The following is a 22266-nucleotide window of genomic DNA, read 5'->3' as shown; positions in this document are numbered from 1 at the left end:
AGATGACAGTCGCTCTGAAACAATAGCCTCATCTCTCTAATTAAAATCCAATGTCTGTAACAGGTAAGTACTTTCTCACCATTACTCTTCTAAATCAAAACCATTATACTCCTTATAACAATTCACTGCTTTATAACTTCACTCGTTGTGATACATGACAGACTACTGTTCCAAATATCGGCTGCTGTCCATGGAGACAGTTTATGTGTGTTTTCTATCAAACCAACAAACTCCACAGTATACTATACAATCTGATTTACTCAGTCAATTGGATAACATATAAACTTCATCATATCTCTTTTAACACTCTTTTGCATTATTATACCAGCCACAGTTCAATAATAAAATTACCCTTTTTCACCGCACAATACAAAATTGACACTTTCGGCTCAATTTCAACAGACTCTTCTTGTTGGCCAGTATAACATTGGAGAATATCAAGATACCTGTGCTAATCGCATATTGTGTGCATTAGCTGTTGCTACAAAATAAATTGTAATGTGCAAAACCTTCTTATGCACGGTATTATACCGGGGTGTCTGATTCAGAGCAATCAAATAATTTCAGAGACGTATGAGTCAACTGCATATCTTACCTCATACTCAGCATATATAATTTGTGTAATACTGTAGCTTTACAATATACCTCCTAGCATACAATGTATATAACAGTAACAATAAATTCATTGCAAAATTACGTTGTGATTAAACTCACATATAGTAGTGATGACATGGGCTGTTTACACCTCTATTTCTAATCAGTAGGGCATCTGCTGAGGTAATCAGCCCCAACATTCTCTGAGCCTTTGATTACCTGTACACGATACTGATATGCCTGCAGTGCAAGCGCCCAGCGCATGACTCTTGGGTTTTGCATTCGCGCGTGTGTTAGATGAGCAAGCGGGTAGTGGTCAGTTTGCAGCTGGAATGCTCGGCCATACAAAAAGTACGAGAACTTTTTGACCGCCCACGCAAGAGCTAGACACTCGCGCTCTACGATTGGGTATACTCGCTCGCGCTGCAGCAGTTTTCGAGAAGCGTAGCTGATGGGGAAGTATTTCCCCTCGCTTTCCTGCATCAGCACAGCGCCGAGTCCCACATCGGGTGCATCGGTCCGTAGAACGAACTCCTTGTCGTCATCGGGTAGTCTTAGAATTGGGAAGTCGACTAGTCTGTCTCGTAGTGTACAAAATGCTTGCTCATGGGATTCGTCCCATCTTATCTTGTCAGGCTCATTCTTCTTCGTCGCGTCTGTGAGGGGAGCAGCGATCGTGGACATGTTCGGAATAAACTTCCGATAATATCCCACGAGCCCCAAGAATGCTCTCACCTCCTTCTTGGTTGTCGGTCGCGTTGTCGCCATCACCTTCTGGATCTGTTCTGGGGTAGGTTTCATCTTTCCTTGTCCTACGATGTGTCCTAAGAACTCCACGGACTTACACGCGACATGACACTTTGTCGGTCTCGCTGTAAGGTGAGCCTGTCGTAGTCGGAGGCAGACCTGTCGGATGTCGTTCAGGTGCTCCTCCCATGAGGAACTGTAGATCAGAATGTCGTCGATGTAATGGACGACATGGGGCAGGCCTTCCAGCAGAGCTCTCATCATCCGAGTGAACACTGCTGGGGCATTTACTAGCCCGAATGGTAGTACCTTGAACTCGTACTGGCCGTCTGGCGTGACAAACGCGGTCTTCTTCCGGTCTTCTTCGACCACGGGTATCTGCCAGTAGCCCTTGGCCAAATCGATCTTAGTGAAGAACTTTGCATTTCCTATCTCTGCCATCAGTTCTTCGATGTTTGGGATTGGTTCGTTGTCGACAACTGTCTTGGCGTTCAACTTCCTATAGTCGACGCAGAAGCGATTCTTCCCGTCCTTTTTCTTTACAAGGACCACGGGGGATGCGTATGGCGATGTCGACCTTTCGATCACTCCCATCCTCAACATGGTGTCGACCTCCTGTCTGATGGTCTCCTTCAGTGACCAGGGGACTGGGTATGGGCGAGAACGTATCGGCTCGTTCGTTTTCAGTTCGATGGCGTGCTCGATGATGTCGGTCCGTCCTGGGACATCGGTCATGACATCCGAGAACTCCAGCAAGAGGGATTTTACCTCCTTCATCTTCTCCTCGTCTAGCTCGTCACTGCACTTCACGTCATGCACGCTTTCCGACGCTTCGATGGAGGGAAATGAGAGGGGCACCGATCCGTCATCATCTACCTGGTCGTCCACGACACTGACGTAGTTCGCCTCCAGTTGTCCCTGGTTTTCGTTCTCGAGGTCGTCGACTTTCTCGTCTTCTCTCCCAATGTACCGTTTCAGGAGATTGGCGTGGTAGGTCCTTTCCTTACCGTTCACTAGCAATCGGTAATCGTCTCTGGCAATTCGTTGCACGATTTCGAACGGACCTCGCCATTGCATTTGCAGCTTATTCCGCGTCGTCGGTAACAGGAGTAGCACTTTGTCGCCGCACTCGAAGCGTCTCTCCTTCGTCTTCACGTCAAAGTGTTTCTTGTACTTCCTTGATGCTTTGGACAGCTCCTCTTTGGCGAGTTCACACGTCTGTTCGAGTCGGTTTTGGAGGTCGATGACGTACTGGTACGTAGTCTTCGTTTCCTCCTCAGGGATCTCCTTGGTCCACAGTTCTTTCAGTACTGTCATGGGTCCTCTCACCACTCTGCCATACATGAGTTCGAAAGGAGAAAAGCCAAGGCTTTCGTGAGGCACCTCTCGATATGCAAAGAGAAGAGCTGGCAGGAAGCGGTCCCAATCACGAGGTCGCTCCTGGCACATCCTCCTCAGCATCTGTTTCAAAGTGCCGTTGAATCTCTCGCAGGCGCCGTTCGCCATCGGGTGGTATGGTGTCGTGTGAAATTGTTTCACTCCCAGGAGTTGAGCTGCTTCTTTCATCACACCTGAAACAAATTGAGTGCCGTTATCAGAGAGTATCTCATTAGGAATGCCTAACCTCGAGAACACTTCAACTAACGCCTCTGCTACTCGTTCTGCTTCGATTCGTGGTAACGCTACCGCCTCTGGGTATCTAGTTGCAAGATCGATTATCGTCAAGATATATCGATTCCCTCTCTCGGTGATCGGCTCAAGTGGTCCGATCAAATCGACCGCCACTCTACGGAAACATGTATCAATCAACGGGGGGATGGTCAGGGGTACTTTCCCTATCTTACCCTTTGGCGTAGTGCGTTGACATGAATCGCATGATGCACAGTAACGCTTGACATCGGCGTGAATCCCTGGCCAATAGAAGTGGGCGAGAATCCGGTCAGCCGTCTTCTTCGTCTGCAGGTGACCTGCTAGAGGGGAGTCGTGAGCTAGTCGGAGTACTTCACTGCGATACGGCTGGGGCACCACTAGCTGCGTGAATGTCTTTCCTCTCTCGACGTAGGGAGACCTGTATTCACGGAAGAGAAGATTGTCACGACAAAAATATCTGACCTCACTTCCTTTCCCTACAGCCTTAGCCTCACCTTTCTCCGCCAACTTTCGAAGTTTCTCCAGTGTAGCATCTCGTGCCTGCTCTCTGATCATCTCCTCCCTGGTTGCAGTGATCGTCGGCTGGTCTGCTGATCCTAGTCTCTTCCAAGGCCGTTCCTTCGATTTCCTCATGCCTCTTGTCTCTACTGCTGCACTTTCGTTGGTTGTAGGTAGGGGTGTTGGTAACTGCTTCACACTCTCGTCAGTGTGGGGACGATCACGACTGTCGGAGGTCGTTGTGATGCCGTTCTGCATTGTCCCTTTCGAAGACTCTGCTTCCGCGGACTCTGCCTCTGAACCGGAGGTCGTCATCTCGTCAGCTGACGGCTTCTCCCTAGCATCCTCTCCGCTCCATCCGATGTCCTCGTCGCCAGGCTGCCTAGCACCACTAACATTACCTATGATTAGATCGTAGATAGGATTCGTCATACATAAAGCATGTGTTGTTCCAACAAAGTATGGTGAATCGATTTCAACTTTTGCTAATGGCACTTTTCTCACAGTACCATCTATGAGCACACAAGTTTGAACCTCACCAGTCAGCTGTGATTCCTCTATCAGTTGACGTTTCACCACTACGGTGTTGCAACCAGTGTCTCTCAGCACCTTCACTCTTTTACCGTTTAACATACCTTCACATGTCGGCATGTCTGTGCCTACGTTACACCCACCACTAAGAAGGGGTAACTCGTGACCACACATCAGTTTAACAGAAGGTGTGCCACAAATATTCCCTCTCTCGTGAGCATCATGAGTAGGGCATACTCCTACCACACATGTTGCCCCCGTCTGTTTTGACTTTGGCACATACTGCTTGCTAGTTAATTTCGACTGGTCAGTTTTACGGTCTGGACACTTAGAAGCAAAATGTCCTTGCTTCCCACAGACAAAGCAACCCTGGTTGTCACGTGACGTAGCGCCCCCTTTCTTTGCTTGGCTTGCTTCGTTGCCCTGGTTACGAGACTTATTATCGTCGCGTGCGCGTTTACCGGAGCCGCCATGCCCGTGTGCGTCCCGATACCGATCTGCGATATCTGCCATCTCTTTCACCGATCGTGGGTTTCTCTCACGAATGAAAACAGATAATCCACGATCACAACATTCGAGCAGCTGTTCACGCACCGTTAGCTCTAGTAGCCCTTCATAGGACTTACTTGTACCCGACATCTCTACCCATCTAGTAGCATATCCGGTTATGCGCGTTGCAAATTGCCCAAATGATTCGCCCATTTTCTGCCGCGCCTCTCGAAAACGTTTGCGAAAGCCTTCTTCAGTTAGCGCAAACTGCCGCAAGAGTGTATCTTTCAGACTTTCATAGTCGTCGGCTTCATTTGCCGGTAAGAGAGAATAAACTTCTAAAGCGCGCCCGGTCAAAAGGTTCCCCAATGCAGGAGCCCAGCATTCCTCTGGCCACTGACTTTGTTTTGCATATCTCTCAAAGCGCAACAGATAAGCGTCCAAATCGTCAGAGTCAGCGCGAAACGCCGGCAAGCTTGGTAAGCTACTCCTTACACTATTTGTTCCCTTCACATTGACACTCCTATATTGAGCTATTTCTAACTCAATCCTCTTTTGCTTGGTTATTTCTTCCCTCTGTACCTGTCTTTCATCTCTTTCTAACTTTTCATCTCGTCTCTTTTCTTCGAGATACTTGTCTCTTTCAGTGCGGGCAAACTCCACTAGTTCTGCACCTTGCAGTCCACAATCTTTACCTAACTGTACGTACTTCTCTAATTCCATTGTGATATCTTATACACACAACATGAGGTTAAATGAATCACGTCTCAAATTCTTGTATGAATAATCCCTGCCAAGTTCTCTCCAGCGGACGAGCCCCCAATTGTCACAGAGTTTGCCCGATTTCCATCCTTTTATATGGAAATAAACGGAACAAAGAAATGTTCATAACCTCTGAGAACTGTTGGCAGGCTGTAACTCATACAAGATGAAACGGAGGAAACAATGTGCATTCAGTTAACTCAAATATTTTAATTGTCTATAACTGACTATTGGTTTTACAGCAAATTATAAAAAGGAAAAAACGAATATAAAATTCTTTCTATTCAGTGGCTTTCTGGCTCTTAGGACTTTATTATGTTTAACTTAAATTGGACTTATTTCACCTCGATTATGCAACTCGCTGTCACGGATGTAAGTTGTTTGACGATGGCTTATGACGACGATGTATGACGATGACAATGCAGGTCGATGACGATGTCGGTCGACGACGGGGCCCCGTTACGCTGGTGCTGGTATGGACTGTCGCGTGGTCTGTCGTAGCAACTCTTCGCGATTGCCGTTCGCGTGGTCGCTCTCCCGACGGACGTCTTAGCGGTGTCTCCTCAGCATCCAGGAATGAAGTCCGGTCGACAGTCTATGCTCCCTTACTGCCTCGGAGCTGGTCGAGTTGACGCCTTTTATGCGCCTGCCTCTTGCAGTACCAGTGGGTCCCTGACCCTTCGGGAAACCCGGAAACCCTTCAAATATCAAAATATTCAGATCACTTACAGCCAGAGCACTTGAGCACATTCATATTATCCTAATCAACGTTCAAATTACCTCATTATAAATATACAAATGTATCTCAGCTCATGCAACCATAAATAACAACCATTCTATATTCTATATCACATATTAACTGAAGCGTTTAACAATATTCACTCTCAATTCGAATATCAGTTACACAAACGAATTATGCCAATTGAATACATAAACATTTCAGAATTAATGCACTTACCACTATCTGTGGGTATCTCTAGTTAATACTGACTGGGGTGGCGGCCCCTGTCACCGTTACCGAGTGGCCATTCTCATGCAATGTGTCACGGAGACAGCACCACAGCGTGATGTCCCCAATTCACGGCCTGATGTCATACTGCCGCTCCTTGCCACACATAGCACTACCGTGGCTCTACCGGGAGCGGTCTGGAATTTCTTCTATTGAAATGCTAAACAGTTTGCATCAATTTACATGCTTAAGTGCTAATTTACAAATTCCATGCAAATTGACCTCAGTGGAGGAGAGCGTCTGTCACTCCACTCGTGACACCTGGTTGATACCGTAAGCTGAATTTGTTCTAGTCACCTTGGCGAACTACGAGGGGACTACATCATTAGCCCGTTTTTCTCATGTGGGTATTTGGGTAGTTGGACCAACTCATCATCAGGTTAGCGCCTAGATGTTGTTTGCCCTAAATGAATAGTGATTCTTTTATGTGTGTAAGTCTTGAGTAACTCACACATGGGATCTCCATTTCATGTCCTATCCGAGGGACAGATTGTTATGTCTCATACTAGAGAGGACGGTATGATTACACTCAACATTGCTCAGCTAGACTCGAGAATCGAACCCGAGTCCTTCGGATCTGGAGGCAGACGCACTAGGGACTGAGCCAAATCACCACCCTATACTTTATGAGATACACTTTGTTTTATGCCAAGATTTTGTCGGTCTTATTACGGCGCCATTTTTAGAATGACAAGTCGTTAAGGGAACTATTTTGTTACTGTCTCTGAACAACATCTTGTTGTTTATAAAAGAATGAATATACAGTTAGCTTTTTAAGATTCCTTTATGTGATGAAAATGTTATTTTGGGTGAAACAAAAAAATCCAATATAGGCCCCGAAAGATCAGAGACTGACTTTTTGGTAAAGAATGACTGACACAGTGGCGTATCTAGGGGGGGGGGGGCAAGGGGGGCACGTGCCCCGGGCGCCACTCCTTGGGGCGCAAAAAAACGGGGGGAAAAAAAGAAGAAAAAAAAAAAAGAAAGAAAAAGAAGAAGAAGAAGAAGAAGAAGAAGGAAACAAAAAAACAAAAAAAAACTCGCCCGGACCGGGGGGGGGGGGGGGGGGCGCAGAAAACCAAATCAAACAAGATAAAAACAAAACATGATGATGACGCGGACAAATAACAATGTTTATTGTGTTCACACAAGAATTCCCAATTCCATGTTTTGTAAGCTGAAATACAAAAATTTTCGGCTCGCTCGCTGCGCTCGCTCGCCAAAAAAAAAAAAAATGAAGATAAGAACAAAACGTGATGATGACGCAGAAATATACAAATTTCGGCTCATCACTCGCGCATACTAATTTAGAGTATTTTTCAAGTCCTCAGTTTGTTGGTATGAATCGTTATCTGTAAGGCCGTCACTATATCTTGATTAAAATTGTAAGATTTAATAAGCAAAAAAGACAAGAATTCCATGTTTTGTAAGCTGAAATACAAAAATTTGGGCTCGCTCGCTGCGCTCGCTCGCCAAAAATTAACAAAAAAAAAAAAATGAAGATAAGAACAAAACGTGATGATGACGCAGAAATATACAAATTTCGGCTCATCACTCGCGCATACTCATTTAGAGTATTTTTCAAGTCCTCAGTTTGTTGGTATGAATCACTATCTATCTATAATGCCGTCACTATATCTTGATTAGAACTGTAAGATTTAATATGCCAAAAAAGACAAGAATTTCATGTTTTGTGAGCTGAAATACAAAAATTTTCGGCTCGCTAGCCAAAATCTATCCCAAAAAAAGAAGAAGATAAGAACGAAACGTGATGATGACGCAGAAATATACAAATTTCGGCTCACTCGTGCATAATTTAGAGTATTTTTTCAAGTCCTTAGTTTGTTGGTATAAATCGTTATCTCTAAAGCCGTCACTATATCTTGATTAGAAATGTAAGATTTAATAAGCAAAAACGATAAGAATTCCATGTTTTGTAAGCTGAAATACAAGTTTTCGGCTCGCTCGCTGCGCTCGCTCGCCAAAATTTATCCAAAAAAAGAAGAAGATAAGAACAAAACGTGATGATGACGAAGAAATATACAAATTTCGGCTCACTCGCGCATGTGATTATACTAATTTAGAGTATTTTTTCAAGTCCTTACTTTGTTGGTATAAATCGTTATCTATAAGGCCATTACTATGTCTAGATTAGAATTGTAATATTTAATAAGAAAAAATGACATGAATTCCATGTTTTATAAGCTGAAATACAAAAATTTTCGGCTCGCTCGCTACGCTCGCTCGCCAAAATTTGTCAAAATTTATTTCATTTAAATCACCCTCAAAAGACCCCTGGTGCCTCTTAGGTGCTTCAAAAAGTATATCATGTGGACCTCTTTTTAGAGTCCCTACCAGGATGGGGTTGGGGTTGAACACTTTTTCAGAAATTAGGGGCGCAATTTTCGCGCTTGCCCCGGGCGCCGTTTTCCCTAGATACGCCACTGCAGCATGAGTAGATGGAACCAACAAATTGCTAAATAATTAATTAATCAGCTAATTGCATATTGGCAATGAAAGCATGCTTTCTTTCTTTTTTTCAACTTTATGTCCAGGTATTTCTTAATTTATTTTAATATCATGGTACACAGCTCGGTTACCAGAGCTCGACGATTCTAAAATTGTGTCCCCACCACATTGAACAACGTGTTTGGTATAATTTCTGTAGTCAGAAACTTGGAAGAAAGCAAATTTCTCTCTCTTCTCCAGTTACGAATGGACGATGTGAAGATAAATGCAAGTGGACAACAAGTTCGCTCTTTCTTCATCGGTGAAGGAGAGGGCAACAACACGGTGATAGCAGTAACTCGATTCGTGGATGATGTCGTTGAAGTCATTGTCGATGGACCAAACGGAGAATATTTCGATGAAAACTCTCTAGAATATGAATCAGACACCGCGAGAAGGATTGTATATATCACTATCCCCATTGCTGAAGTGAGTATGCCAATGGTATTTTCGTTCGATTTACCATCAAAACACCAAAACTTCCGTAATTCCAGAATAATGAAAGGATCCAGCACAATTTACATGGAAATTAATTTGCCATAACTGGTAAAAAGAGATTTTCACTTTTTCTAGTATGATGGATCCAATGGTTATGAACATTACTTTTCCTTTCTAATCTTTCGTTACTGTGATTACCTTTGTGCAATAAATTGTTTGCCATATCAAACAAGCCCGTGGGCTTGCAACAGCTCCTCCATTCACGACCATTATTGCACCGATTGTCTTTTGAGTTTTATGTGAAATTATCTTCGGCCTATTGACATGAAAATCCCACCGCTATAGCGTTACAACACATATCAACAGTCCTACTGAATTGTTTACCAAATCTGCTTTGATTCTGTTCAACAGGCTGGTAATTGGACAGTAACCCTCAATAATACTCATAGTTACAACCAAACAGTAGGTTTGATGATCACAACCAAACAACGGAGCGGGACCGGGGTGGTGAGCGTTGACGTCATTCTCGGATCACGGGTAGGTTTGACCCCATTTCATCTTTTCATGTTTGCAGCCGGTAACTCGAAGAAAGATTGTAGATCGTCACTAAAACAAAATGGGTTGCAAAGATTACACAAGTTATGACTTCTCCGGTTTAAGCCTTTTTCAAGAATAGAGCAAGTGACCAGCAAATACAGGTACATAGAATTTTGTTTATTTTGTTTAACGGAGGTAAATCGCCAATCGAGGAACCCCTATTCCTTAAAAGCACTTATAGCAGAGATAACTGAAAATCTCAGGTTGTGTGAATAAAACTAAGACTTTGTCATTGAGAATGCGAGCATTTATTCCCTTAACACTATGTTTTTAAGAAGCTAACTACTATAAAGACTTCTTTACGAAAGTATCCGAGAAAGTGCTCACGATGTCAGCACACTATTAGCTCAGTTATCTAACATCAAGATTTGCATCATTTTATGTTCATTATCCCTCAAGTCAGGGGAAAGCTCGCCTGGATGAGCTGGCAGTCAGCTGAAGAAAGTCAGAAATCATACAGATACATACTTTTCCTCTGTTTAGCACAAAAGCAATGATAAACACACACACACACAAACAGACAGTGAAATAAATCATTGCACAGACCTCGATGGTAGGTGATAAATCAAGAGAAATGTTCATGATCTGTACATGTTCTTTATCTTTTTCAAATGCCTAACTTCATGTTCATTTTATAGATTATCAATCATGGCTCCACTCCCGTGCTTGCGGTGTACACTGTGGTGCAAAAGAATTACCAACCCGTTTTAGGGGCCAGCGCTGAAGCGATTGTCCAGAATGCTGGTAATACTTGGCAACTACCGCTGTCTGATTCGGGAACAGGTAATCCTTAATCATCTTCATCTGTCATTCACCTGTTTAAAGTGTACAACATAATTGTAATTACATAACCACCTAAGAAACATTTCCAGTTTAACTTAATCACACTCTTCTTCTGTATATTACCTAAGCCCCGCGTGCAACACGAAATATTTTGTGCAACATATGAAGAATAATGTGACAACGCCGATATGATAAATGTCATAACCGACCTTGACATGGCAATTCAACGTATGCCGAAAATTTTGGAAAATTGACTTTAGTTACACATTTCAATGTGTTTTCATGTAATCTACTGTCATCATGTATATACTGTATATATCTTTATCTTTTTATTTTTCAAGCACCATGAGCACTGAAAGGTGGACCTGTGAGCTTTGCAAGTATTATCAGAACCAATCTTGAAATCAGAACGCCCATCCCATTGTTGATAACTCTCCTTCCTAAAGGAAATGTTGACAAGGTTTCAAAGAGTAAGCATCAAAATATCGATAATTCGTATTGTCTCTCCCTTCAAGAATATTTTGAGAGTGTTATTGTTGCATTCTGAGCTGAATAGTTTGACGTGGAATCCCGAGTGCTCAGTGCTCTAGTACTAAAATTGCTTCTCACCATGTCTGAAGGTTCTGATAAGGTCAAAGACGACGGGGTGTACTCAGGTGTCTTCCTTGAATTCGACGGAGATGGTCGGTACAGCGTGGTTGTCAGAGTTGAAGGTTTAACGACTGAACCACGGATCAAGAACGGTGGACGACGTGAGTAGAATCCAAATCCTACTTTCCGCTTACTTTATTGTCCTTTTACTGACTGTGATTATGTTTGGTTTGACTGCTTTACCTAAATGAATTGTTGTATACATTGTTCGTTTCCCGGTACTAGAAATGTCAAATAAAATGGAGAAATTACCTGTTGTACTCAACCACCCTCGCTCTTTATACTAATCTCGGTTTGGGCGATTCTTTGATCAAATATTCAATGCATTATAGGTCGCCGATCTGTTGGAACAACTACAGCACCTTCCCAGACGGGATTCATGCGATCTGCCTCCGGCGGAGCGTTCGTTGTTCAGAACTACTCGGCCAGTGCACCTGATATTTTGGCGCCGTCCACCATCACGGACCTTAGGCATACAGCGTTATATAACATTAGTGCGGTGAGGCTGGTCTGGACAGCCGTTGGAGACGACCTGGATCAAGGCCGAGGTATTATGTTAACTCACTGAAGAATAGTCCCGAGTATTCTTGGGCTTCAATAAATGGGAAATGCATGTAATAGGAAAATCAGTCCGTCTTCAGTGGGTTAATTATTTATCACATTCCTACCTCTATTTCTATATTTAACACACTGAACATAAATTCACATTGATTGATATCCTATTGCCCGCTAAAACTTTTGTAAAAAGAAAATAATTCCAAAGTGGAAATTATCCTGGTTGGAAAACCTTAACCATCTGTCCTTAAAGGACGCGGTTTTTGGTCTTTTCTTATAGTCGTTTTAAGGGGTCTGGAATGAAATGTAACCGTCTTGCAGAAAACAATTTCAAATAAGAAATATTAAAAGAAGGGATGAATATATCTACAACGAATGTTCCATATATTAAGATATAAGAAAACCCTACAAGAATTTGGTATATTCAAATCAGTCATTCTAAACAAAAGGGATTAAACGCATATCAGTATGCAATGAAACATGCTTCTGGAATTTCTGATTTTGTAGAATGATTATGCGCAGCTCTGAAGCCGATTGAGAGCTGCGCTTAATTATTCATGATTGCATTCTTTTTTTATCAAATGCCATTGAAGTAAATTTGAGTTTTATGTGAAATTTAGCTGAAAGCATCCCTGTGTAATCTAGTCAAAAGCATTCATTACAATATTGTGTCTCACATTGCAAATACAAAAGAGGTATGGAAGATTTGACGAAAATTTCAAATCACTGATACGATATGATAATCAGGAGTAATCTCACGTCAATTGCCCAAGTAATTGATAATAGTACTTGAGCTTGTCTGAATATGGTGAAGGTTTGACAATAAGAATTCCCACGTATTTTACGAGCATTCTAGAAGAAGCTGATGATACGTTTGTTAATTTATTTCCCCTTTTGGCCAGCTTCATCGTATGAATTGAGGTATTGTACTGACTTCTCCACACTGAGGACCAACTTCACAGAGTGTACTTTGGTAGACAACGATCAGCTGATCGAGGGTAACTTATCCGATATTGCCATCGCCGGCGTCGAGGAGAGCGTCACAGTACAGCTTCCTGAAGGTTCCCTGAATGTCTCACATCACTTTTCCCTGCGAGCATCTGACGAGGCTGGCAATGTGGGGTCGACGTCCAACATCGTATCAACAGCCGTTATTATTAAACAGGAAAACACTACCTTAGGTCCTATCCCTGTTTCGGAACAACTAACAGATATGTCGACTGCCGCCACAGCGGATGAAACAACTCCCTTATTAGCTACCTCTGCTTACTTCCTCAGTTCCTCTGCCAGCAGACCCGGTAACACAACGCCTTTATCGGTTTCCCCTACGGGAAATGGTACTAGTACCTCGTCCGTTACCTCTATGACCTCCAGTAGTTCTTCAGCTACTAGAACTGATAGCGATTCGTTCTCATCGGTAACCTCTATGACGTTCAATAGTTCCCCTGCAACCAGAACAGATGATAGTATGTCTTCATCGGTCTCAATTATCGCCACAACCTTCAGTAGTTCCGCTACTGTCATGACAGGAACTGATGATAGTACTTCCTCATCAGTCACCTCTACGGCTGCCAGGAGTTCTTCTACTCCTAGAACAGGTGGTAGTATGCCCTCATCGGTTACCTCTACGACTACGGCTACCAGTAGTTCTACTGGTATTATTTCCTCATCAGATACCTCTCCGGCAGCCAGTAGTTCTTCTGCCACTGGAACAGGTGGTAGTATGCCTTCATCGGTTACCACCAACCCATTTTTCAGTGATTCTGCAGAACTGTCTGCAAGTGACAAGACCTCTTTATCCCCTGGTGTACCATTAACTACTGTAGAAGAAAGCATCAAAGAACCAACAGTCATCGAGGGAAGCTATCCTGTGACAAAGGACCCAACAACTGAGGAACCATCTGGCCACAGCCAAACCCTCATCATAACCATATCGGTCGTCCTGTCCGTTGCAGTCCTTGGTGGTGGCATCAGTCTCTTTCTTTACACCCGTTTTTCTCCGATGTACGGAGGAAAGGTTCACCCTTCTGCAGAGTGCGATACAGAGAAAAATGCTATGGATACCAAGAAAGATGACTGTTACGTAGAGGAGTACTCCGACCCCGTCTTTGACAAATCTTAAACCTATAGTACATGTACTGTTACTTTACTACAGAAATTTGAAAGCCATAATCTTCCATAAGTTATAAAAACTCATCCGCGAAAACAATAAACCAAAGCAATAGTTTTTATCCAGATTAAGTCTATCAGTGCTGATATTGATCTCAAATGATAGCATGGATAATTGTGTTTGGCTGCGTAAATATCGCATAAACGTTTGCTTCTATCTATTACTTTATATTTCCTCCCTGTTTAACTAGAAGTAAATATTGTCTTCAGAATAAGGGTAAATCATCCGGGATGTCATGCAGTTTTGTTCTCATGAAAGTTTCATAGTCCAAGGTTGATGATCCAAATCAGGAAGGTCCAGGACTTGAGATCTGCTCTGAAGGGTGTATCATGTAACAAGACACTTGAAAAAAACAATTTGAAATTCGTCAGTTTTTTTTTTTACACAATCAGTGGACGATTTTGAGGTAATGACATCATCACCTCACTCCTTTGCATATTTATATCAACTGATGAGGAACTTCATCTATTCAGGTGGAATAGCCGTGATTTTTTTTTTTTTAATCACGGCTATTACTCTGACACCGAATAGTAGCTGTTTAATTTCGTCTATGAAGTGCAATTGGTCAATCAGTAGCACTAAGAATATTTCTTGCAAAAACTACTGTTTCGTAAAACCTAGCGAAACTTAGCAATTTCATAACTATCCTAATTTTTGCCCAACGATCAAATTCTTACCGCCGCGGCGGAAAAAAGTATAATACACTTTGCGAGTTCTAGGAAGAGCAAGACTTTATCTATTACCTGCGACTCGAATAACTATTGTATATCGGTAGATAGTCATTGTCTTGTTATTATTTTGTCAACGTAGTTTGTAAATTGTAACTCACTTAAGTTTTGTTTTCGTTTGTTCTGTTTGTTTGCTTGTTTGTTTTGTTATTTGTTCGTTGGTTGGTTTTTGCGTGTGTGTGCCTGTGTGTGTATAGGCCTATGTGTGTGACTCGGGATGCATGGATCATTAAATTCTGCTTATGTTTTACCTGCTGTTGAACATGTTTCGATGTTACGCATCCTGTGGAATCCAAACTTCAAATCGATAATAAAATGCTATGCAGTTCAAATTCAAGTTATTTCTTCTTCTCCATGTATGGCTGGGTGCACATGAGGACCTTCACACCCACGAGTTATTACAGTTCATGAGTCATACAGCCTACAGCTTTTTGCTAAGGCAGCTCGCTATAATTTGAGGATATACGCATACAGAGAGCAGTGGACATAATTAATGAAGAGCTTGCTTCCAAAAGGCGCAAAAATCCATCATTTTTCAATGAATTTTAGCGTCTTTTGGATGCAAGCTCTTCAAATATAAACACTAAACAAAGAAAAAAACTTCCCCCTTAAACAAATTTCTGCAATTTCTGAATCAGTAACCTCTGAGGAAATCTGAATACAGGGGCATGTACTTGTATTTCTTTGCTACCTTTTTATGTGATATTCAGTAGATATCAGTCGGTGATGCTTCTGTGAGCACGCCCTAAAGGCAAAATGGTCACTTTTAGAAGTTCACAAGACCTTTTTCTTAAATTTGATTTAATGATATTGACAAAAATTCAATTTTCAAGTAAAAGCAGGCGTGCAACTTACAATTTATGAGCCTCCTTATCATATGACTTGTGGGCAAAATCTTATGGTTGAGTGACCACGGAGTCAAAATTGCGAAGATGGCAGTTTGGACATGTTTTGCCCAAACAATGAGCACGTGGGCTTGAAAACCCTGTTTTACCTTATAGATAGACTAAATTCAGTTCTAGCGTTGTGTGAATTTCAAAATCCTTCGTGGGAATTTTATATTCTAATTTCATGTTGAAAAACAATCCGCTATGTTATGCTTCAGTGAGCATAACACAACATAAAAATGAGGGATAAAAATTGCCACTTGGTACAATTTTAATGGTAAATTCTTGCTTCTTTATGACCAGACATAAATTCATGTATCCAATAACTGTAGCATGAACACAAAATTGTCAGTGCAATAATACATTAACATAAAAGAGTAGTCGAATTTAAATTTCAAACTTTCTCATTTTTTTCCAAGCAGAAATTTCGGTCAAAATGTCCATTCATATGAAGTGAGGCCATGATGCCGAAGTATTACACTGACATACGTACTCAGTTCACTTCACTTCAGTTCAGTTCAAACTGCACCGAACCGAACCGAACTGAACTGAACATACGTACTTAGTTACGGAAATGCTTGGCAAATTTTTAAGTGGAATAACAAAATTATACCTATGAAGTATTTGGAAAGTTGGGATAGCCCCCCCCCCCCCCCGAAAAATGCAGTATGATATATGCACTATAAACACATCGTAAAGATTGCGGGGTTTTTTTCGGGGGGGGGGGGGGAGGGGGAGCAGAGAGGTTGTAGCTGTTGGGTCGACTACGATAACTTTTGTATTTTTGTATCTGCAAATTTAAGGGGCTAGAGAGGATTATAATGTCATCATTCTTTTATGCACTATTCATGTGGTTGTGGAATATGAAAAAACGAAACCTTGAGATTCACTTAATTGTTTATCTTACATTTATTGAAACTTCTATCGTTCTCTGTGTTTGAATTTACCTTTTTTTTTCAAAATCAGTGCTTTAAGTGGACCGTCATGTGAGCTTGACAGAAAATAGCAACAGGCTTTAGACGCATGTAATTAACATGATTAAAGGGTTATTTTGTTGAAAGGACGTCATACAGTTACTAGTACGTATTTTATCATGAATTCATAATACGTGTATACTGTAATGGGTCATACACACAAACATTAAATGCCTGACTTTTCGCTTCTCATATCTATTGTTTGCAAAATGATTGTGTTAGCACATCAATAAGAACAAAAGTTGTGACTGTACATTTTGTGTGTGTGTGTGTGTGTGTGTGCTCCAATCCTACAACAAATCGGAAGTTATCTTACACATTTTGAATATGTTCGTAGAATTGGACTCACCCCCCCCCCAACAAAAAAGTCAGTTCAATGTTATTATGCTGTGGATTTGATATAAGTAATTTGCATAATGCGTTGCTTAGTCACACGAGCAATCGATTTCTGCATCGTTTTTCTACTCCTATTTGCCAGTGTGATACATATGTAACAATCCCTGGATTCTTTAAGATTTTTTTTTAACCATCTTTCTATTTCTTCCCCCTTTTTTTTCTCTCTCTCTCTCTGTCTATGTATATTCTAATTTTAAAAAAATTGTATATCTACATAGACATATATATAGACATATATGTATCTAATGTGTGCATATATATATATATATATATATATATATATACACTCATTTATATGCGTTTGTGTATGTATATAATATGTATGCATGTATACAACACTTGCTGTTGCTGTATCTATGGCATCAGTGTAAATGATACCATTCCGTCTCTCAGAGATATTGTTTATTTAAACTTTTCACGCAGGGAAATATGCGAGTTGGAATAGAGAATAGGCAGAAAGACCAGGACAAATCGAATTATACTCTCCCCATTTGCTGAAAATGAGCGCATGTTCCCTCAAATATAAGAAAGAAAGAAACCAAATACCATGCTTTGATTCCTGTATACTGTATTGGAGCTTTGTAGGGGGCTAGTCGGATAAAAGACACATGGAACCATACTATGTTTTCTATCTTCTTTTGTACATGCTTCCGTTTTAGATAACTACATCAGGCCACGCCGCTCGGTATATCGGACTGCTGTTCAGACGTTTCACTTTTTTTCTATCGTAACGGTGAAGATGACGCCTGTCCGGAGATCAGGAGGTCGTAGCTTTGAATCCTGCTCGAGTATGTACGCCCATGATTTTTTTTTTTTTTTTATCATGGCTACTACTAAAACACTGATCAATTCAGTGCTTATTTACGTCGATATAGGGCAATTTGTCAACCAGTTGCAATGAAAAGTGAACATGTTTATTTAAGCAACAATGACAATATACTTTGGAGGATTTGACATCATGAACTGCAAATAACATGATCTCGATCATTATCACAGTTTCGTGAAAAAAAAATGAAGTTTATCAGTCCATTTTATTGTTTGTTTAATCGTGATGACACTTTTAGTGTAAAGGTATGTGAATTCATTCTGTTTATCGTGAAATGGAATTCTCGTCATATTTCGGGGGGGGGGGGGGAGAGAGATTTTAATTGTCTTGGATGATATGAAATGTGTTGAATAACATCCCTGATTGTCCAATAAAGGTTACAAGAAGAAAGTACCTCTCTGCTTCGTTTTGTTTTGTTCTGTTTATCTTTGCTTTGTTTTTGTTTGTTTGTTTGTTTGTTTATTTGGTTTGTTTGTTTTTTTTCTCAAAGAATGTTTGCACACGTAATATTTCATGAGCAAAACAAATCAGTACTACATGCCAACAACGTCACGATTGCGTGACCCCAAAATGACTAAAGGAGACAAAAGTTGTCTTTCTATTCATGGATTCTAGATTCTTGTGAACGTTGATAGAACGGTCATTGGCTTGTATACAGTTCCGCTCATCAGTTCTGCCATGTTTCACTCAATCTAGTAAGAAAAAAAAATATTGATCTAAGACAGCAAGAACACTGCAAAATATCCACCAGAGATGCTCAATTTTGAAAATCTTTTCTCTCAGTCCACAAGGTAAACGGCCTCCCATGTATTGATTTTGTTGTGGTTTACCATCTTTTTTTTTCTTTTACTTGTGGTTTACCATCTTCTTCTTTTTTTTTTCCTCTCACTTGTTGCTGCGTCAATAACATACTCCGGGCGAAATGGTTGTGAACGAATCGCGATTCATCTGATCGCCAAATAAACATTTTGCCAGAGAACTGGATCCATATCAAATGTTCATTATCAAAATTATCAAAATATTTTCTTGCCGGGGTGATTTAAGAGGAATGCATGGATATAGTTACAAAGTCGACGGGTTTAAGCCTTACTCCGGAGAGCCTAAGCTTTGTGATTTTATTTTCTTTGAATTATCCAATATCTGAGGGTGCTGACCGGCGTCTGAGGTTTGAAAAGAAAGCACACATACAGAGAGAGAGAGATGGAGAGAGGGAGAGAGGGAGACACACACACACACACACACACACACACCCACACACACATACACACACCGGCACCCACACACACACGCCACCTCACACACTTACCAGCAAAAAGAGATTATTTTTCTGCTCTCAAGGCATAACTTGTTGAGCACTGTCATTCTCCAGCATGGCATGTCACGCGTACGACAGTGGAAGATTTCGCTCGAAGACTGTGGGCAAGACTAACCGTCACGTGCAGCAGCATGCCCAAAATCTGCCGACGCTCACCGCAAAAATATGACTTGTTGAAACGCTATACCTTCGAAAGTATTTAATCGATTTCGCATAATAACTGGTGCTTGTATCCATGTGAGGATTTACATATGATCATCTTCTTTTCTCTTTGCCATTACGAAGCTGTTTTTTCCCTTTTCCATCTCCTTCTTCTTCCTTTTCTCCTTCGTTTTATTTTGCGTCTTTCGAGAGCCGGGAAAACGGACTAATGGGCCGCGGCAGAACCGGTAATCGAAGCCCGGTGGTGGCAAATGCGTCAGAAGACATTAGTTTTGTAATGAAAGTGGCACCACCGATTTGTAGTGTTGTATATGTTTCTCTTCGTTAGAAAAAGTGACACTGACTTTGGAGATGGGTTTGGTTTGGATTTTTTCCCCCAGTCCGGTAAAAGATTATGAGTTTCCATAATGACCGATGGGAGGTTTGACGATGCCCGGGAACCGAACTGAGACATGTTTGGAATGTCCTATTACCACTTCATCATCGCAATGGGGCCATTTGAATCTGGGCCTTGTTGCATGATGAAATAGTTGTGATTATCGTATGACAACAGCAAGGTAAGAAGCAAACGTCTGTGAACAGTATAGTGAAACATAACATATAGCATAAAACAACATAACGAGGTAAAGTGTGGTTTGTGCAATTGATACGGTGTGACAAATACATACTGAAATGTTTTCTTGGAACTTGACCCTCGTGAGAGATTACGGACTGAATATTTCCCATATAGACGTAGCTGTCGACAAACCCGCCGTGAGAAAATCGTATTAACACGTCACGCTATAGACATACCATTATTGACACGTAACTTGTAATTAACACTGATTGCGAGACGCACTCACCGTATATTACGAATCGATATTGGTAACGACTCATGTTAATTAGTTTCTCACTGACGGGCTTAATTGAAATGATTCTGAAAGCATCCTGAGGCAGTTCTGCGTGTAACGAGCCAGCGTTGCCGTCGAGAAAAAAGAAAGAAAGAAAGAAAGATGTGTTACTTGCCTCATCCTGTAATTGATAGGCTGATGCAGGCTGATGCAGGGATGCAGTTGAAGAGTTGGGCCACGTTTCGCTAAAGATCATACTCGCATACATCAAAGATTGATACCTATACACCCACATATTTTACTTACACATTCCACTACGATAACTATTTGTGAAAATGGGCGAGAAAAGAGAAAGCTGGAAAAGGGGAGAGTGAGAAGAAGAAAAAAAGAAAACTGTATGAGGAGGTGGTAACACACATGACAACGTTACACCGCAATGTTAAGACCCAGTGGCTGCTATAGTTTATTTCCCGATTAGAATACAACATTACAACATTATCACCATTTTTATTTTTGCTTCTTCTCGCACTGTTAGCAAAGGAAGAATACAAGATTATAAAAGAATACTTCAGACTTCGAGGTGTCAATTCCTTCCCAAAGCTCATATTCCATACATAATAATAACACGAAGAATATGTACACATTGCGATTATCGTATGATGACGTAGGCACTAATTATCGAGCGCACAAAAAAGTCAATGATTATACTTTGGTACATAGGAATGATATATTTTCATTACGGGTCGATATAACTGCTCGCTGCAAATACTCTGAATTGACACAAAAGATGCGCTTAAATTCACCATTGATCATTGTTTGTAAATGCCAATTGATGTCTGGTACAGTAGAGATTGCTGAGTGTATTTCCGTTAGATTAGCAAAATGTCACTCCGCAGACGATCGAAGCAAATGGCGGGAAAAGCTTTTTGCTTGAAAATAAGTTTAAAAAGAAATCTGGATTTCAATCGTTAATACACAGGATAGACGGAAACAGATAAGAAGGAAGCTTTCAGGAGACGACATTATGGGACAAAGTGAGTCGAAACAATTCGTGTTTAACTGATATAATGGATGTTCTCGTTTAACTTTTGGTATGATGTTATCATGAATTTCATAATCAGGGAATATTACGGTCACATATCAATTGACAAGAACTTAAAGGGACATTCCAGACAATTTTCATAATTTCACATCATGTAGTACATAAATAAACAGCTCCATGTATAGATTCGTGGATTTATGGTGGTTCTTGAGCAGAAAAACCTTATACAAATACACTGAACAAGGATGATGACATAGGAGGCTCACATATTTCAGAAATGTAGCAGTGTAATTCCATTACAATACCGCTCGCTTGCGAGTTCACCTGTGTTTAATCTATGCATGCCTTCTTCTTTTGTTCTACTTCCTTGAGTCCCAACTCATGCATTCTTATGGTGGCCCTGCCACGTCATCATCCTTGCTCATTGCATTGCAATTGTTATAAATCACGAAAATATTCTTATTCTGCATTCCAATTATCATATTTTGAAACTCTGTCCTCAGTACGACCTATTTATAGGTTGGTAAAATGTAAAATCTGAAAATCAGCCGGAGGTCCCCTCTGATAACATCACAGAGAGAGGTACACTTTACGTGTAATGTGATGTTAAAGTTATTAATTATTTTTACCATGTTTACATTTTCTTAACTTTGCGTAGATTCATAAGAGTTGGAATTTTGTTTTCAGGGTTTTGATGATAACTTTAGTTGCAATACAGGCACATTACCATACGTACAACAGTTTAGGCGTCTCAATAAAGAAAGCTGGCAATAAATCAGATGAAATAGCGCTTTATAAACATTCAAACATTCTGACGTCACATGCTTGTTCATAGTAATCCAGTTAAGGTGGATTTTTTGGGGGTGGTAGTGGGAGCGGGAGTGGAATTGCCGCTGCCATCAGTAGGAAATGAAATGATAGTGAGAGAGCCAAGCAAGGGACATGAATTGTTCATAACATCCATCACGGAACAATGTCAGCGTTATAAATTACTGTTGCTCTATAGGGGGAAATTATAATTACCATACTCTTCGTGTAAAATATCTCACCTATTTCAATAAGTTACAGACATAGTCATTGTCATCATAATTATATATATACCCATGGGACAAATTTTACTAAGT

The 22266-nt window shown here is 41.0% G+C and overlaps 1 protein-coding gene across 1 annotated transcript; it reads right to left on the bottom strand.

Annotated features, from left to right (window-relative positions):
* Window positions 1–753: 753 nt before the first annotated feature.
* LOC140232744 (uncharacterized) lies at window positions 754–5431 on the bottom strand. Its single transcript, XM_072312861.1, has one exon. It carries the CDS (start codon window positions 5230–5232, stop codon window positions 754–756), a length of 4479 nt encoding a protein of 1492 aa, XP_072168962.1. The 5' UTR covers window positions 5233–5431.
* Between the last annotated feature and the right edge of the window lie 16835 nt (window positions 5432–22266).

Source organism: Diadema setosum, chromosome 9 (assembly GCF_964275005.1).
Source record: "Diadema setosum chromosome 9, eeDiaSeto1, whole genome shotgun sequence".
Classification (NCBI taxonomy): domain Eukaryota; kingdom Metazoa; phylum Echinodermata; class Echinoidea; order Diadematoida; family Diadematidae; genus Diadema; species Diadema setosum.
The sequence above is the reverse complement of the archived record's forward strand: the minus strand, read 5'-3'. Positions and strand labels throughout refer to the sequence as shown.